Raw genomic sequence first — 19,555 nt, 5'->3', positions numbered from 1 at the left:
ACGCACCCTCGTAGGCAACGTGTTTCGACAGGGTTTCTACTGGCCAATCGCGGTCGCCGATGCCACAGAGATTGTGCGAACGTGCGAAGGCTGCCAGTTCAACGCCCGTCAGACGCACCTCTCGGCTCATGCTCTGCAGACCATCCCCATCACATGGCCTTTTGCCGTGTGGGGACTGGATCTCGTCGGACCGCTACAGAAAGCACCCGGGGGCTTCACCCACTTACTGGTGGCAGTGGACAAGTTCTCCAAGTGGATCGAGGCTCGACCCATCGCCAAAATCAAATCCGAGCAAGCCGTGCAGTTTTTCACCGACACAGTCTACAGGTTCGGGGTTCCGAATTCAATCATCACGGACAACGGCACCCAGTTCACAGGCAAAAAGTTCTTGAGGTTCTGCGACGACTTCCACATATGTGTGGACTGATTGGCCATGGCGCACCCACAGACGAACGGCCAAGTAGAGCGTGCCAACGGCATGATCCTACAAGGCTTCAAGCCAAGAATCTTCAACAAGCTGAACAAGTTTGGCCGAAGATGGCTCACGGACCTACCCTCGGTCATTTGGAGCCTGAGAACAACCCCGAGTCGAGCCACGGGGTTTAGTCCATTCTTCCTGGTCTATGGCACCAAGGCCATCCTTCCCACCGACTTGGAGTACGGATCCCCGAGGCTCAAAGCCTACCAAGAACACCAAAACCAGCAGGCCTGTGAGGACTCGCTGGACCAGGTGGACGAGGCTCGAGACATGGCGCTTCTACACTCGGCACGCTACCAGCAGTCTCTGCGACGATACCAGGCGCAGAGGGTTCGACGCCGAGACCTCAACATGGGAGACCTCGTGTTGAGATTGAGACAAGACAACCGAGGGCGCCACAAGCTCATGCCGCCATGGGAAGGTCCGTACATCATCGTGGAAGTTCTAAAACCCGGCACCTACAAACTAGCTAACGAAAAAGGCGAAGTCTTCACCAACGCTTGGAACATCCAGCAGCTACGTCGCTTCTATCCTTGAAATTACAAGTCGTTTGTACATACTTTGTATTCGTACCTTAAATTTCCCGGGACAATAAAAAAGTATGCTTTACTTTTAAAATTTCTTTGGAGTTGTAGATGGGGTAGGTAGCGGAACGGTTAAAGCTTCCTCCAAGGCGTCGTAGTCCCGCTGCGCAGACGCGTACGGCCTCCTTCGCCGCGGTCTCCAACGACACCTTCTTCCGTAGCTCTGAGCAGAAGCAAAAGATAAGTCTCGGCAAAATCAAGTACACTAAAACATAACCGTAGTACTTACCCGCGATGCATTTCCTCCCCTCTTCTATCTCCGCGTTCGCAGTGGTGGGGGTAATCTCGGAGGTGAGGATAGTGTTTCCCTGCCTCTCGATGAGGGCCTCCTTCTCCTTAAGGGAGATGGCCTGCGCTTTGCGAGTCTCCTCTAGCCGCGCGCACTAGGCCACCCTCGCTTCGAGGGCCTCATCCTTCTGCCGCAGCGCGGCGTTGAGAAGCTCGACCTCTTGGGCCTTCTGCTCCGCCGCGGCCCTCTGGGCGTCGTGCTCCTCGATGGCTCGGGCCAGCTCCTCCTTCCGCACACGATCTTGCGCCCCCAGATCGGACACCAAGGTGTTCGCCTCGCCCAGCCGCGCGATCAGATTGGTGTTCCACTGCTCGAGCCATTGCACCTTGGAGTACTGTCGGGCTAGCTCGGCGCTCTTGACGCGTGAGATTTCCTTCAGCCGCTGCGAGCGAAGGGTGTGAGCAGAGGATATATATAAATGTGAGCAGAAAAAGACGAGCTCTGGGGAAGGGCGCTTACACTGCTGATTTGGAAATCCGTCGTCTTATGGAGCTGTAAGGCGCGGTCGAGGGCAGCCTGGATCTGGGAACCAACCTCGTATTGCGCCTTCCAGACTTCCTCCTCCTCCTGCTCGTTGTGACTAAAATCCGAGGCGCCCCCGTACTGGACCATCGCCCACTCGGAAGAAGGGGCAACGCCGGCACCGTCGGGGGCGGTGCTCGAGGCAATCTACTCCGGGCCCTCGGACTGCCTCAACGCCATCACCTCCGGCTCGTCTTCCGGCGGCATCTCCACCACCGGCACCACCTCTGGAGCCGGCCGCAGCACCGGCTGCACCACCGACTCCACCACCGTGGCTCCCTCGTCCCTGGCCTCCGTGGGCCCCGGGACGGGGCTTGCTCTCTCCACCTGACCAACGGGCTGCGCCGGCGCAGCCCCGTCGGTCCTTTCCTCTCCACCAGTGCCGGGCGGGCGGCATCCTCCTCACCGCCTCGGCCGGTCTATCCCTCGGCACCTCGGCCGGTTTCCCCCTCGGTGCCTGGCCGGATGGCGTCCTCTGAGCCATGCCGACCGGTGTCACTCACGCCCAATTGCGTGCGGGCCGACGCAGCCCCCCGGGCTATCGCCGCCCGGAGCTCCTCGGCGATCTCCTCCGCCAACGAGGCCCCCCGCTCGGGGGTTGTGTCGCCGTGCCAGGCGTCGCGGACCTCCCCATCTTGAGGGCATTGGTGGGCGCCAGCGAAGGAACCCGAGCAGTGGAGACTTTCATGCTGAGTCGAGCAAGGGACGAATCAAGCCAACGAAAACAAAGGTGGTAGGCTAGATCGAGAAAACGAGTGGAAGAAAACTTACCCCGAGGCGGGCCCCAACTTGCGTTTCTTCGAGCCGCTCTTCGGGGCCCGCGCCGACCCACCGGCTCCTGATGAGCGATCGCCGGGCGCTGCGCCAGGGCCGGTCTGGTGCCTCGGCGGTGGCGCCCGTTCGAGGGTCTCCGCGTTCAACCGCGCGGGCGGCCCCTCCTCCGGCAACGGCGCACGCGTATCCCTGCCCTCGGCCTGCGCCGGGGGCTCGGTGCCAACTTCCTGCTGGCCCGGCGACTGGCCCTCGACCCCTTCCGTGTTGGGGTCGGGCAGCGCCGAGTAGTCAACCTCAACCTCTGCCGAGGCCGAGGACTCCGGCTCAGGCGTGGAGTCGGGCGTTGGGATAAGCAGCTTGCCTTGCTTCTCCCGCGCCCGGTTCTCTTTCTCCCTCGCCTCCTTGTCCTTCCTTTTCCTCTCTTGACGCCGCTTCTCCGCGTCCTTCCGTTTCTTCTTCCTCTCCGCGAGATCACGGTTCGCGGCTCGAACTTCTGGGAGTGGAGGATCCGAGGAGTAGCCCTGGACACGCACCCCCTGTGAACAGGGCCCAGATTATGAAAGGAAAAACAATGTCTTCGCCGAGGGCTGGGAACGAGATTTACCACGTTGATGTACCCCGCGTCGGGGCGCATCGAGACCCTCCAATAGTCTGCGAGGTTGTTCGGGGGTTGGGACACCGCCCGCCCCGCTCGCTGAGCGGACACATCGTCGGATAGGAACTCCTCCATCATCCGGGTACCTTCGAACGGGGCGTTCTCCATCATCTGGAAAAGAGGAAGTTTCCTCTCCTTGAGGGGAAGCACCCTCCGCTGGTGGAAGTTGGCGATGACGATGGCCGTGGTCAGTCCCATGCCCGCCAGACGCTGGAGCACGTCAATGTACACCTTGAGCCTCGCCTGGCACTCGAGGGGCGACATCCCTTACCCCCAAGCGTCCGGCTTTTCTGTCAGCACCCTTCCGGTGTACGCCGGGAGCCGACAGCCGTCGTTCCGCAAATAGAACCACCTTTGGTCCCACTCGCGGTTGTTCGACGTCATCTTGCAGGGGATGTAGAGGTCTTTCCTGGACCCCCGCAGATGGAGTGTCAAGCCTCCGGCGCGAACGGGCCTCCGCACCCACTGCGAGATGGACCCGGTGTAGAGTTCACCCTGGAACAGATGCCTCCACAAGTCCCAGTGCGCCTGGATCCCCAGGTAGCCCTCGCAGATGGCGACAAAGACCACCTCCTGCGAAATGGCGTTGGGGGCGAAGTGATGCAACTCCACCCCGTAGTGGTGGCAGAGTGCCCGGACGAAGCGGCCGGCGGGAACGCCGAAACCCCGCTCGTGGAGCCGCGCCAAGCTGCGATGTAGCCGCTCGGGGGCCTCGGCTCCGCATCTGATCCTGGCGCAATCCACTCCGGGCGCGCGGGATCGGTGATCGCTGGAAGGAGTCCGGCGGCGACCAGGGTCTCCAAATATGGCACGTCGGTGGTGGACCGGCCCCAGGGCACTGGGTCTTCCATCACTGGCTTCACCATGGCGACAGTGGAGAGGAACGAGAAAGAGGGGGCGCCCGAACGGGAAGAAGGTGCACTTGCTCTCTCTCTCTCTCTCTCTCTCTCTCTCTCTCTCTCTCTCTCTCTCTCTCTCTCTCTCTCTCTCTCTCTCTCTCGTCAGTTTGCTCGAGCGAAGAACGGCGAGAGAAGGAAGAAGGCAACGGCAAAGGTAAGCCAAACTGCCCCGCTTGTACCTCTCTATTTAACCATGGCAGGGGGCGGATTCGCCGTGGTGGTTCCAAATCCGCCACATTCAATGCGGTAGATACCGCTGACGCTGCCAGCTGGGCCCCACGATCGCGGGAGCACACGCACGGGCGCGATAATTATTGCGGGACGGTTTCCGAAGCGGCGCATGCGCACTGTTGATGGCGTCCCATCACCCTGCGGCCGTCCGCGCCGTTCTGAATGCCCGAGGGCGACGCCTCAAAAGGCGCACCCGCCCTGCACGCATCGGGCCACGACGCGCATTACTCCACGGCACCGCATGCCACGCCGGGAACTGTGATGGAATATTCCCCTCCGGAGGATTCCTTACCACCAAAGGAACGGCCATTCCAAGCCCCACTGATCAGAGGTTCGAAGGCTAACCCGCCGAGGGTTCGAAACAGCCGCCCCAGATCAACAGAGTTAGGGGCAATCTGGGCACGCTCATACAAAGCCTAAGCCTCGAATGCGGAGTTCAAGATGCCCAACGTTGTGTTCGAGGCCGGACAGAGGCAGCTAGTACGAGGGATCCCATCGAGGGAGAGCATCGAGCCCTCAGACCCAATCGAACGGGTCCGAGCCCTGCCTAGCGAACCTCTGTGAGCGCTTTACGGAACGTGTCTCCGGACCATGAGCCGACCCCCACCGAACGGGGCACGGACGTTCGCTCGGACCACCCATTAACAGCTCATCGAAGCATCCATGACTCGCGGCCCGGGCAAGGGTAGCATGGTTTGTTTCACCCCTCCACCTTGCGGAAAGGTTGACCGAGGGTCGAACTAACAAGACGAGGGTCCCCCTTGATCGCCCTCACGTGGGCTGGGGCTCGGGGGCTCCTCGCACGTCTCGACAAGAGCCACTCCCTCGATTGAGCCGGCTCCCACCCGGCGGTGAAGTCCTACGTGTCAGACATACCCCCTTGCACGCTCGGTGGGCCATGTGAATTGGTCCAAAGGAAGCACGGGTCGCATTTCCAGCTGAATGTCGATGCTGGCTGAAATAATGCCGAGGCCGGCTGAAACGTACGCTGAGAGGCCCTACTACCCAGTTAACCGTACAAACACGATGCTCATAGCCCTTGGAGGAGTGATCCCACTCCTCCAAGGCCTCGGGGGCTACACCCACGGGTGCGCTGACGCGCCCCCTCAGAAAGAACTTCACAAAACTTGAGGGACAAAACCCCGAGTAAATAGGCAAAAAGCAAACCGCGCCAAAGAAATAAAGGCTTCATTGCTTCTTGCAAACAAAGATTACAAAGGGCTATCGGCTCGAGGCCGTCGAAAGATACAAACGCATTGCCACTTACGTGGCAATCTTTTCTATCTTGGGGAGGAGCGGCCGCCTATAAAGGACACCAAGTCCTTGGCCGACATTTCGGCCGGACTACGAAAAAAGCACGAGAAGCAATCTCCAGACCGCACGGGTCCGAAGGGATGCCCTTCTTGCAAGCCTTCTTCTGGCTTCCCCTCCACCAAACACCTTACGGGGGGTCAAGCTGGCAGACAACACCCTCGAACGCCACCTCTCCGAGAGCCGTCATGTCGCCGACGAGGACGTTGTGCAGAACGACGACGAAACCTGGCACCGCCCCCGCGCCCGAGACGTTTCGCCATCCCTACAGGCTGGGGAACATCACAGAAGTCGACCCTCCACGGGCCCGATGTTCTTCTGCTGATTCCACTGAAGCCGAGGGATGGTAAGCATGCCCTCTCCAGCATTCGCCCACCGCTCGCAAGCATTCTTCTAGCCTCAAAACTTAAGGATGTGGAACCACCCAGTCCGGGGGTCGACAAGGGAATCGGAAGGAAACATTACAATTTAGAGGGAGGTTAGGAGCATAAGCGGGGGAGCTGGAGAGGCAAGGGAGTCCCCGGACCCCTATTTATAGCCTCATTGGGCGCTAAGCCTTAGCTCACGACGTGGGCGGGGTCTGTAGCACCCGTGGAGGCACAGCGCCCCACAAGCAAAAGATGCCCTCACTCAGCGCGCCGTGAAGCGACTGAACGAAATCAAGCCGAGCCACTGCGCACCAAGCAGCGTGGCATCAGGCACCGCCCGACTGTCCTCGAACGGCGCGCTACGAGGCGACCAACAGGGGCAGAACTGAGACCCTGTGCATCGGACAGCATGGCGCCAGCACTACCCACAGGGCAGCAAGCGCCATCATGACCCTGACCTGCTCAGCGCGATGACGCGTCTTGTCACTGAGACAAAACAAGGAGGGGCGCGCACCTCGGAGTGCTTTTCCCACAGGCGCACTACCCCGACCGACGAGTCATCACATCGCGTAGGGAGCGCTCTGCCGATCGATCACATCAAGAAGTAAAATCGCCAAACAACTCCTGGGCGAGTCCTCTAACTCGACCAAAGGCTCGGGGCTACTATCGGATACCATAACTATGGGGCACCCTAACCTAGGACTAAAACAACCCCCAAATAACGACGCAAAACACAGCCCAGCATGTGGCCCAAATTCTCTTCGAGCACGAGAATCTCGAAGTACACACTTGGCCTACGGACCAACGCCACAGTACGTCCCATCCGAGGCCTCACCAGCCGCGGAGCGATCTCTGCCTTGCTCGAGGCTCCCTCAGCCGAGTCCTGCGCGAGCCCTCGGCACGGGGGAAACTCCGCCTTGCTCGAGCCCCCCTCGGCAGACTGAGGTGGCGGCCCAACCGCCCGACGGGACAGGGCGCATTTACTCGCCAACTACTCCGCGGCATGGGGCGGGTGTCAGACGGTGTCGGGCGGCGTCAGCTGGCGTCGGCCACCATGCCACACAGCGAACGTGACCGGCGTCTCCTCAACCTGCACCTGCCACTGTGCCGCTATTCCCGGCGCGGGGCAGGTCTACGACGCACAGTACGGACTTGCCTGTCACCGTCCGCCACTGTGCTGCCCACCTTGTGTACTTTTCCCTTGTATGACCCTCGGCGGGCGTGGGCGGCAACCCTCGGACATAGTACAGCCTTTGACCAGGGAAAGACCGGAGTCTTCAGCACCCTCGACGCCCCACCACATCCGTCGTAGGGCTCTGCGCACTTCTACAGCTATCACCACGCCATCGCTTGGCGCCACAGGATAGGGACGCGCTCCGGGCATGGGCGCAAGGATTCGCAAGGACGATGACCACGACTTATGCCATGCTACACAGCGCTCGGCGGCAGGGAAGACCCACTGTTCTCCTCCGGACCATGGGGGGAGAAGTAGACGACCTCACTGATCCCCCATGCATGTAACCCTTCCTCCTTGAGCCTATAAAAGGGGGAGGGGAAACGGAAGGAAAAAGAACCACAAGAACGCACGTACTCACTCCACCGATATTGGCACTCGCCTCAATCACTCCTAGTACACCTTGAGACCTAGGAGCTTCTCTCCCTCTCTCGCCTCAGCTTGTACCCCCTACTACGAGCACTTCGGTGAAAGTAATACAGTGCACACTCCTCTGCTGGACGTATGGCCTCATCGGCCGGAACCAGGATAAACCCGGTGTCATTGTCTTTCTTCTTGCATCAACCATCTGGAGACCGGAACACGCAGCATATTCACTAGTTGGTGCTAGACCGCGGGGTCAGGACACCGACACATGTGGAGATGGAGTGTGTGTCGTCCTCGTCCGCATCGGCGGCGGCCTTGCGCTCGTGCGCAGCGCGATCTAGGGCAACATGCGCGTGGGTGGCCGCGGCGTCGCGCTGCTGGGAGGCCGCGGCGGCGTCCTACTCGGCCTGGCTAGTGCGTTCGAGGGCGGCCTCGCGCGCTAGCAGCGCGAGGAGCGCGCTAGAGAGCGGAAGCGGGATCGTGAGGATCCTGGTCTCTTGATACCATGAATGCAATAGAGATTGCGTGGAATGGTTGCTTGATTAGGATTTAACAGATGTGTTACATATATAGACAGGCCCTAGAGAGGTTTATAGAATATACCAATCAGGGATCCCTACCCATCCTAACCAGCTAGGCTCGGCACAATAGCCGGCCCTAGCCCACGTGCAATACACGCCTGGGCCCCTCACACACACACATATACAATTCTAACAGATTGCTTGCCTGGCTTAGGGTCTCATCCAAACAAGCCCTTAGTGCTCCAAATTTTAGTTTATCCCACAACAAACATGTAAGCAGTTTCAAGCATGCAAACTATTTGCATGATTATAACTGAGGATAGAGTAAAGAACATACGAAGCTAAAATTTTACAAGCACAACATTTCAATGGGTTAGAAGAATTTCTCTACTAGAACATAATAATATTACAATACATAGTTCATATAATCATATCTACTCCCCTCCATCTCACAATATAAGGGGCACACACAATCCAATATTCAAACATTTTAACCTTTTGACCAATATGTAGTCCAATAATTTATACATAATACCATAAAAATTTGATATCATTGGATTTGTATTTGGAAACACTTTCATATGATGTCAATTTTATGGTAATAAACATTATAATATACAAGATATTCATGGTCAAAGTGTGACTTTGGAGAACACATTAGTTCAAACCGCACATTACCTTTTGAAAATGGAGTACTTGATATCTACATGCTTTTCAGTGACTGATGCTAACTATCATTTCTTTACTTCACCAACCCAACTTATCCCTGTGTTCTTATACATTTCTTCCTTTGATAATTCATCCCTAATCTCCTCAGCATCCCACCACATCTCTTGTGAGGCATAAAGGTTTGAGAGCAGGACTCTGTAAGTAGCTTTGTCTGGATTGAATTCAACAAGCTTTTGAGCAACAATCCTGCCAAGGCTGGAATCACGATGGACACAGCAACCCCAAAGCAATGCACCCCACACACCACAATCTGGTTGTATTTGCATTGTTTGTATAAGATCATATGCCTCCTTCAGCTGGCCAAACGTTGCAAGAAGCCTCACCATGTACACATAGTGCTCCATTTCAACCACTATCTCAAACTCATCCCTCATTCTCCTGAACAACTTCCATCCCTCCACCAAGTTTCCCACATGACAACAAGCAGCAAGTAAAGCAGAGAAGGTAGCACTATCAGGCCTGAGGTCATCATTGACCATCTCATCAAGGACTTCAATGGCCTTAGTTGCAAAACCATGAGATCCAAGGTTTGATATGACTGTGTTGTACATGACTGAATTCTTATTAGGTATTTGGCAGAACACACAATACCCGAGCTCAGCGAAACCACATTTTGCATAAGCATCCATTAGTGAAGATGAGACTCTAATGTCATTATCGGCTCCAAGCCTGAGCACATAACAATGGACCTCCCTGGTACAACTGATAGCAGTTGTAGAAGCACATGCTGACAGAACACTAGCAATCAATATTCTGTCAGGCCTTCTCCCAGTAAAGCACATTTGTCGAAACAAATCAAATGACTCCATGTACTTGCCAGTTTGCAATAGCCCAGTAATCAGTGATGACCAGGTAACTAAATCCGCATCTGGTAGGTTATGAAACAAGCTTTGGCCAGATTCCATGCACCCACATCTCATGTACATGGAAACAAGTGCACTTCTCACATGGTGCCCGGAGTCAAAACCCCCTTTGACACACAATCCGTGAACCGCTTCACCAAATGCAAGTGCTTCCAGATCCCAGAAGCATGAGACTAAGGCAACCATTGAATACCCATCCGGCTGCTCCCCAGCTCTCCGCATTGCCGAAAACATCTGTAGACCATCGTGCCACATCCCCCGGTAACTATACGCAGACATCATGGAGTTCCAGAGAACCAAGTCCGGCTCACGCAATCCATCGAACACGCGGCGAGCATCGTCCAAGAGGCCAAGCTTCGCGTACCCGCTGACGAGCGCGCTCCCCACGACCGGATGCGGGCACATGCCGCGGGATGACGCGACGCCATGCACGACCTTGAGGGCGCCCGGGCGCGAGCAGTCGGCGCAGGCGCGGAGGACGCAGGCGAAGGTGCGCGCGTCGGGCGGGGTGGCGGAGCGGCGCATGCGGGCGAAGAGCGCGAGCGCCGCGGGGAGGTCGAGGCGGCGGGCGTGGGCGCGGATGAGCGCGTTGTAGAGGAGCGGCGAGGCCGGGCGGGGCGCCTCGTCCAGCAGGCGGCGGGCCGAGGCGAGGTCGCCGCGCGCGGCGTAGGAGCGGAGGAGGAGGAGGCGGAGGTCGGCGGGGAAGGAGGCGGGGGAGGCGAGGATGAGGCGCGCGTGGAGCTGCTTCGTGTGGGAGAAGGAGAGAGGGAGGGCGGCACCATTGCTGGACGCGGCGGCGGCGGCAGCAGCGGCGGACGGGAGGTTCCCGCGCATAGCATGGACGCGGGCCTCAGGCCCTCAGCAACCAAGGCAAGGCGAGACTGGAGTGTCTCACGACTCCCGACTCACGAGCCAGGACTCAGCAGCACGGCACTACAGCTAGCTCGCTCGGCTCATCACTCGGTCAGCTCGGCTCGACTCGGCTTGTTGTATTTTGCAAAAGACTGAACAAGCACAGCTAACATTTTAAATTTTTAACTTGATAGAATTAGGTAGCTTTTGGTTGGAGAGTGAGTTAGGATGGAATGGCTCAATTTCTAGTTTTAGGATTGAAACGGTTCTATTTACATATTTGGTTCGAGAGATGGAATCGGGAAGCTGAATCTACGGTTGACCGCAGACTCAACAACTCACGGTCGACTGCCCCGTCTACCCCTTCCGCGTTACTCCCTCCCCTTCTCTCCTTCCCCCTTCCCCGGCTTGTGTGTCTCATTAAAAAACCAGTCAAATCCCGGGAGACAAAAGACACAGAAATCTCCATTCCCAAACCCAGATTAGGGCTTGACCACCCCCCACCGGCCACCGGAGCCCCGCAGCCTGCCTCCGGGGGGCCGTCTCCGGCGACGATCCGGTGACTCGCGGCGCCGCACGGGCCCGGTCGACCTAGATCTGCCGCGGGTGCATGAGGGAACCCGAATCGCCCAGATCTAGAAGCCCCCGCGCCCTCCCGGGACTCCCCGGGCCTGTCACCATGCAGCCCAGCGGGGGGCCCTCCAGCAGCTCGCGGAGCTCGCCGGCGGCAAATGGCGGGTCCGGCGGTGCGAGCGGCGGCGGGAGGCGCGGTGCGCCGGCAGGGGCGGCGGCGCTCGCCACCAGCGCCGCCCTGCCCAGATCCATTTTTTCATACATTTTTTTTTAAAAAAAATAATAGACGAGTTTTTTTTGGATGTACATTTTTTGTTTTTTCCATTTGATAAATTTCTCTCTGTCAAAATTTTCCTCGTAAATTTTTTTTATCTCACCAATTTTTTTCTTGAATTTTTTTCTACCCACCAATTTTTCACTTTGAAAAATTATTTGACTCAGAAAAAATGTCTGAATTTATTTTTCTCAGAAAACGACAAAAAAATTTCTAAAAACGAAAAAAAATACTGCCGGGAAATCGACCGTACGGGAGCCTCCCGTACGGTTGACCATAAATTAGGGGTACCCAGATGGAATGTGGCTCTATTTTTGTGTTTTGTTGGAAGGACAATTAACTGGAGGACCGGCTTGTCAGTCAAATAAAATTTCTCATCCTTTCTCTCCGCCTGATGTCACCGACCTGTAGCCTATCTCTACTTTTATGGTTGCCCTACGGTCAAACAATAATCCCTGCATATGGATAATAAAATCGCATCGAACAGCCTGCTGGCCGACTGGCTAGCAGCGCTCAAGTAGAGCCCCTGCTGGCCGGTGTTTGATCTCCTATGGGGATGGATTTTTTGACTGACAGTGCAGGAGTAAAAAATTCTCCTCGCTATGTTTTTGTGGGCATGGGTCAGGATTCGGGAGGTATTTTCACGGACGGAGAAGCCATGGTCGCTTTCTCTTAATAAGATATGGTGGGGTCGCCCCCATCGTTTTGGATAAAATCGCGCCATGTTACGGACCACATCGCAAGGAGCCATCGACAAGAGAAGCATAGTGGTTCTTTGCAGGAGCTCGGCGAGCAGCAAGAAGCAAATATCTGCTCCCTCGGCATCTAGACGCGGGGAGGTGCAGCGGCTTTCGCGTACCCCAGCAGCGGCGGTGTCACACCCGGTTTTTAAAAAGAAACTGAAACTGAATGCATAACTATATATATGACAGAATCAAATTTCATACATTTAGCAACGCCATAATGAAATAATGAGCAACAATATCACGTAAAAAAGACTTACAACACTAACCGACTATCAGAGATGTACAGCTTCTCTGGAAACGAAGGCTCCACACTTCACAGACAATCGACCGAGGGTTGTGTACGCTTAGAACTCAGCAGCATCTTCAGCTTCATTACAATTTTCTTCTCTGAGCAGTGTGGTTATAGTAAGGGTGAGTACATGTCGTACTCAGCAAGTATATTGGAAAATAAATGACATGAAAGGCTTAAACATGGAATTAAGGCTGGCTGTATAAAGCGGTAAGCATTTTAAATAATAGTTGAGCATTAACAGCCTAATTACTATTCATATATGAAACTATCCCACATTTATAAAAACAAAATATATGTCTGAATAAACAAATAGTTTGGAACAATTAATAACTGAATTAATCAACGATTTTCATTAAGTAGACATGTGAGGGTTCGAGCCGTTCTTGACCGTGAGCACGGCTGATATATCAGTTTTCACTTTACAGAGGTTGCATACTTTCACCACAAGTCGCGTAAAAATTCAAAAGAACTTTAGACCCAACCATGCTAACCATGCTGTGCTAGCTAGGCACAATACCACATTTCCTTAGGTGTGATTGTATAGGGACACTACGAGGTCTTTACAAAGACTCTCTAATAAGTAGTAGCACGCTAAAATTTGAGCCGCTAGGCGAGTACACCCTTCCCAAAACGAATGTATCCGGTAAGCGTGCCAACCCCTTTGCCCTCACGTGCTGTAGCCGTCCAGGGCTACGACGTGCAGGACTTGAACTCTGGTTGAGTTCGGATTGCCCATGGGAGGATGGAGATGGGCTGACAAACGGGTCCACGAGTCTGCAAGAAGGTGAGAGAAAAGCAAAGGAAAAATACATGAAGGTGCTCTCCCATGTTCCAACGAAGCGACCATGGTTCAGGTTTTTGTGACGACGGAGCTTCTCAGCAACGAATTGAGAGCGGCGACCAGTGATTAGGCTGCGCCATGTCGCGATGATACTCGGAAAAATCTTGGATTTGGCAGGCGGGCGGAGGAATCGGCGAATCGAACAGCCAACAGCCGCCAGCGCTCGGCCTTGGCAGGCTGTGGTGGCTGAGGGGGACCGAGATGGAACTAGTATTTCAAAGCGACGGTACTAGTCGTCAGAACCGACGGTGATGGTAGGGCAATATCACTGAAAAAACATCGAAAACGAGAAGACTCAGTTTCGAGCGAGTTGGGATATTACAGAATCGGAAACTCGATGGAGCGAAACAAGTTGAATCCAGTCCAGAAAGAAAAGAGAAAGGATTTTAATCACTCAGAATATATATTCAGGATTAAAAATAAATCTAAAAAAAGTCTAGATAAATATTTAAATCCATGAAAAATATATATCCTAAAAATCCCAAAAATTCTAAAAAATATCTTGGAGATAGTTTGGGACACGATGAGTCCAAATAAAATACTTGAGTCTCATGAAAAAAAATATTGTAGAACTTTTCATTAAATGGATTTAGTTCTATAGAAAATGAGAATAATTGCTAAAAAAATCTTGAAAATTCACAAATATTTAAAAAATGGATAATTATATAGGAAAAGATATTCACAACCCGTGACAGGCGGCGGAGCTGGACGAGTAGAGATGGCTGCAACAGAGAGGAGAAGAAGATGACTGCCGGCTCGAGCTGCTCGCTAGCAAGCCATGGACTAAAGATGATAACAGCTTGAAAATATTCCCGTGCCTGCGGATATTAAACCTGACATTTACAGATACAAGTCTAAGTTTTTGTGTACGGGTGCAGGCACGATCTAAATCTAAGGGTTATCTACATATGAGTATAAAAAATTAATATCTGTATCCACAAGCCCGTCATACCGCTTTCAAAGCTCCAGATATATAAGATGATGTGAGGGTTTTCACCTTACCCATCCTTATTTCTTCCCCTTCTCCTCCCAACTCCTCCCTTGGTGTGCCGTCAGGGCCCATCCACCCCTTCCCTCCCTCTACGCGATATGAGTGCCTGACCCAGCCCCTCCTCGGCTCCACAGTGAAAGGCGTCGTGCTGCCGCTGCTGGTGCAACCCCCCCCCCCCCCCCCCCCCCCCCCCCCCCCCCCCCCCCCCCCCCCCCCCCTCCTGAACATGCGCTCCCTCCTCGCATTCCACCACTAGCTCATCGCCACCGGATCCATCGCTTCCTATCCAAGCGTACCGCCGCTGGCTCCTGGCCAACCCTAAACCCCTCACTGCCGCGAGACTCACCGCTAGACCGATCGCCGCCACCATCCCGCCACGGGGTCCTCGTCACCGCCCTTGGAGGCCTGGACCGGCCGCCACAGAATCCTCCCTGGCACCCTGGTCCGGCTGCCTGACAAGAGCTACTCGTGGGCGCAGTGAAGGTGATCTCGATGAACGCTCGTTAACTTGATGTTAGATGTTTTCATGTACTTGGTTCCTTTAAATTTGCGGGTACACGGGCATACCCGCGGGCATATGATATCCAGAGATGTGACCGCAGGCATGGTTCTCTGCCCGTGGTTGGTAGGTGTGGGCGCGGGTGTGAGCTTTAGCTCGTTGGTATATTTGAAGGATATATGTGCGCATCTGTTGCCATCTATACCATGGATGTATAACAAGTTAGCAGCTAAGCAACTACTCTCTCCGTTTCAAATTATAATTACTTTGATTTTTTTGACCCCAAATTTGACCACTAGTCTTATTCAAATACTTATGCAAATATCACTTCTTTTTGTTGTGGTTTGCTTTATTAATAAATTTAAAAAAAATAACTTAAATTTGACTATATTTATAAAACAAGTGGTCAAATTTAAAATTAAAAGAACAAATAAATTATAATTTAGAATGGAAGGAATATCACGTACGCAAGACAAATACAAGCAGAATAAGGGGATTCAACAAGGGAACAAGCCCACGGGTGGCCCAAATAATATTTTAACCCTAGCTAAACCGGTTAGATCGTGAAAGGATGAAAAAACTTGACCCTGTTGGTCATCTCTCCAATCTCTGTCTTGACGTCAGTCGATTGAGATTTCATGATCTGTCAATCACCTATGTGAGTCATTGATCACCCATCCAACAGCTCTACTTGTTGCCTCGATTAATTCTATTAATTGGATGTTATCGGTTCTGCAATATATTTTTACACAACCGTTATGAGGGCTGCAGACCCATTTGTACTTTGAGACCCGCTAAGATGATTGTTGACATTCCCATCCCAGCAGCTGGCATTTCAGCCCAGTAATAAAATATCATTTTGTTTTTTTCTTTGTTCTGTTCCAACTACATTACAAACGAAAATCCCAACTACTGAAGAAAGAGTTACACGTTCTTTAAAAAAGTTACACGTAAGATTTTAGTCCCAACGTTATATGCAAGATTTTTCGCTGAAACTAAAGTTACAATCCAAAATCAAAAAGTTACATGTAACAATTAAAAAGTTACATGTAAGATTTTTCTGACATTTCCAGGAGTGGGCTCACGCCAATTCCAGAAAAAAACATCAAAATTCTAAATAGGGTCCAAAGCCTCTTCAGCATCACATCGAAGCCACCATTCTTTAGCTTTCTAAACTAGCACTTCCCACTACGTGATTAATAAGAAAAAAAAGATTCCAAAAATAAGCCACAAAACACCAAGAATGTGAATGGCACATACACTGATTGATGGTGCCAAAATTTCACAAAGCAGCCAATGGCCTTATTGCCCATATAAGATTCACATCCAAATTATGTTAAACTTTTATAAATAAAATAACATGACCCTATGGTCTCATCTCAGAAAATACATAGTAATTGACTAATTGCTCATACTACATTAATATTTACTGTTTCATAAAATAAAAAACATGATGCTATGATCTGGTCTCAATTTGTTTTAAAAAAATACGATGGGGGACAAAATATTAGACTATCAACCAAAGAAAACTTTTAATAATTCCAACAATAATGAAGTACACAAAGGGGGCAAGAAACAGTTACTATAATGATGTAAAATTGAAAAAAGGTTATCATAATTATGTATAACTTCCATCAGAATCAAAGCTTAAAATTTTGCATGTTAATTAAGAAAAATAACAAATGATATATCGCACACTTTACAGACACACACACACTTTATTTGTTCATAAGTTAAAATACTAGAATGGAACATTCTTAAAAGATGAAGTAGAGAGACCTGAAACTTCCAGTTTCTGATGGAATTTTTCTCTAACTTTGTTCACCACTCTTTTAAAAAAATCTCAATCACAAATTCTATGAAGTTGTTGAAGCTGGAAAAAGAAAAGAGAAATTAAATCAGAACGAAAGAAAGGGCCACCGAGAAAAGTATAGTAGTAATTAAGTTACATAATACAATTTCTAATTAATTACACATATAGTAATGGTAAAATTACATAGTAAGTAGCAAAAATGGTACACAAAAATGGGAACTAGGAAACAAAAACCACAAACCCAGGCTAGCAATTGATATGAAAAGAAACTACTACTACTATCTTGCTTAGTGAAGAAATGGACCATACTTTTGACAGAAACTTTTAGGCCCAAGGCTAGATGATATGCATAAATGAGAACCTCGTAAAACTGGAATCTCCAATTCGAATCTAACTAGATAACAAATCGAATACATCCATGCCATGGATCCATGAGCAAATCAAATACATCAATGAAGATGCTAATCTTCACTAGAAGCCACTAACCCTAGATGCACGTGCACACACACTCCACAAAAACTACAATTGAAGTTACAAAAATATTACACTAAACATAATTCTACTAAAAGAAAAGAACCAATCTAAAAGCACAAAAAGATTTATCTACTGCACATTATGATTAACCTAATTCAAATTCAAATGAGATATCCTTCGAAAAATTAAAATAAGATAGAAATTTATAGTATAATTATATTAGAATTATAGAAGTGGAAGGAGTGTAATATTTATACACACTACTTATAAAAGCATCATGAGAGCAAAAAAAAAGCAAAAAAGAGAGACTTCAGTAATTGGGCAACAAAAACTAAAGCATACATAGCAAAGCATAAATGGATTAAAGATAAAAGCAACCATTAATTAGAAAAAAGATGGGTGTAATGTACTTCTAAAATAAAACAATGTCTGTAGCTATTGGACTTGGCTTTAGTTCCAAAATCGTTGGTAAAGTATTGAGAGCAGAATGGATACCAAAGTTTACTTCTCTAAACACAAATAGTCATGCATGTATTGTACTTGTCCATTAGAAGCACTAAAAAAGTTAGTTGCTACTATTATTCTACAAAATGAATCCACATAAGCTGCTCTGATCCAATCTACTTGAAATTCAGAGAGAGAAAAAACAAACCCCTGGCGAGCAGTTGAATTGAAGAAGCTACTCTACTATCCTACGCACTGAATAAATGGACAATAAATTTGACAGTTAAACTTACAAAAATACTACACTAACATAATTCTACTAAAAGAAAAATAACAAAATAAAAGACACAAAAATTCAACACAAATGCTCTGCAGTTTTAAATAGATTTGTATACAAATATGAACATTTTCTCCCCCTCAATAAAACAACTAGCACATTTCAGATTATTTTGTAACCATTTTGACACCAAAACCAAAAAAACACAGAAATCAGAAAATCATTTACAAGCCCCCAACACCCTCCCCCACTCACCACCATTTCGTATCAAAAATATTTTGTATTTCATACCGTATACCCACAACACCCACCTAAGACAAAAAAATCATACCACTTACACCCACGCTCTAGGCGCACAAAATGGATCCCACACAGCTGTCTAGGAGTAGCAATTAACGTGGTGGTTATCGTCACATGAAAAAACAAAAAATGGATCTCACCTGCCACGAGTTACTGCTGGCCCGATAACACATAATGGGCGTTATGTAAGCTTGCTGCGGAACCCGAAAAGATATTTACATGACTCGGAAATCTTCCATCCATGCCGATGGGACGAGCCACGTCGACGATTGATGCCTAACCAAATTTCAATCCACTGATGCCAAGTAAATCTGTTAAATTTTAGTTTTCGTCGCATCAAACATGAATCTTGATATTTAGAAATATTAAATACAATATGTCTATAAAATTTTTTGCACAGTTAGGTGCTAACTCACGAGATGCATTTAATAAGACTAATTAATTTATAATTTGCTATAGTGATACTACAGTAGCTATCCATTAACTTTTGATTAATATACACTAGTAGAAATAGTAGCTTCCATGACATTTTGCGCGTGTTGTTCGGAACGTCAATGAACAGACCACATCTATGACGAAAACTCCAACCCCGTTACAGTCCATCATGAGCAGCATTCAGCCCTGCTTAGCTATGACAAAAGTAAAACGCGCGCGTCAGAGAACCATGTCTGTTTCGTCATAGTTCATCGGCGCAGACCTCAGCCCCTACGGAACTACGACAAAAGTAAAGCACGTCATAGTTCATTAGACAACAATATAATTGTGGCCGATGACGGTTCGCCACTTCCCACATGATGATTCCTTTTCCCGCGCAACTTTTTGCGCGTTGCCTGAACTTCCCAGCGACGAATTCAAATTCGCCACTTCTCCATCAATTTCTCGCAGCTATAAATACAAATTCTGAGTAGAGCGATGAAAATCAACCTGCATCTTCTCATCGTTTCCAGACTCCCTCAGCATCCAGTCTCTCAATTTGTATCATGGGTACTAACAAGCGCCCAACAGATGGAGCTCCAGAAGGCAATATGTCGCTCCGTGCCAACCTTGGCCGCCAAGAGTAAGAAGATGTGCATGTTCATGCCACTAACTCTGTTATGTTCATACAGGACCTATCTCAATGGCCGGCTTGGCCTGCAGGGGTTGTAAGCATCTAGGCCCTCAAGGTATGTTTCGGTGATTAATGACAACCATTATTGTGACTAATGAGTTTGTGCAGCTTAATAGATCATTATCGCTCATTTGGTCATATGTCAAAAGAGGCCCCTCAATTTCATTATTCAAAAAGGCGATCTTGGTATTCAAACTCAATTATATGTCAAGACTAAGGATCTTTCTAGTCTTAAGTGTCATAAGGT

The 19,555-nt window shown here is 50.5% G+C and overlaps 1 protein-coding gene across 1 annotated transcript; it reads right to left on the bottom strand.

The window, feature by feature from the left end:
* Positions 1-8,710: 8,710 nt before the first annotated feature.
* Positions 8,711-10,687, bottom strand: LOC120707133 (putative pentatricopeptide repeat-containing protein At1g64310). The gene has a single exon (XM_039991929.1). The coding sequence runs from the start codon at positions 10,656-10,658 to the stop codon at positions 8,967-8,969; it is 1,692 nt and encodes a 563-aa protein (XP_039847863.1). The 5' UTR covers positions 10,659-10,687; the 3' UTR covers positions 8,711-8,966.
* Positions 10,688-19,555: the final 8,868 nt, after the last annotated feature.

The sequence above is a fragment of the Panicum virgatum genome, chromosome 5K (assembly GCF_016808335.1).
Source record: "Panicum virgatum strain AP13 chromosome 5K, P.virgatum_v5, whole genome shotgun sequence".
Lineage (NCBI taxonomy): Eukaryota > Viridiplantae > Streptophyta > Magnoliopsida > Poales > Poaceae > Panicum > Panicum virgatum.
Note: the sequence above shows the minus strand (reverse complement) of the source record. Positions and strands in the feature narration are given on the sequence as shown.

Bases quoted from the DNA above. Each gene is read 5' to 3' on its own strand.
- LOC120707133 (XM_039991929.1), bottom strand. From the start codon at position 10,658: ATGCGCGGGAACCTCCCGTCCGCCGCTGCTGCCGCCGCCGCCGCGTCC.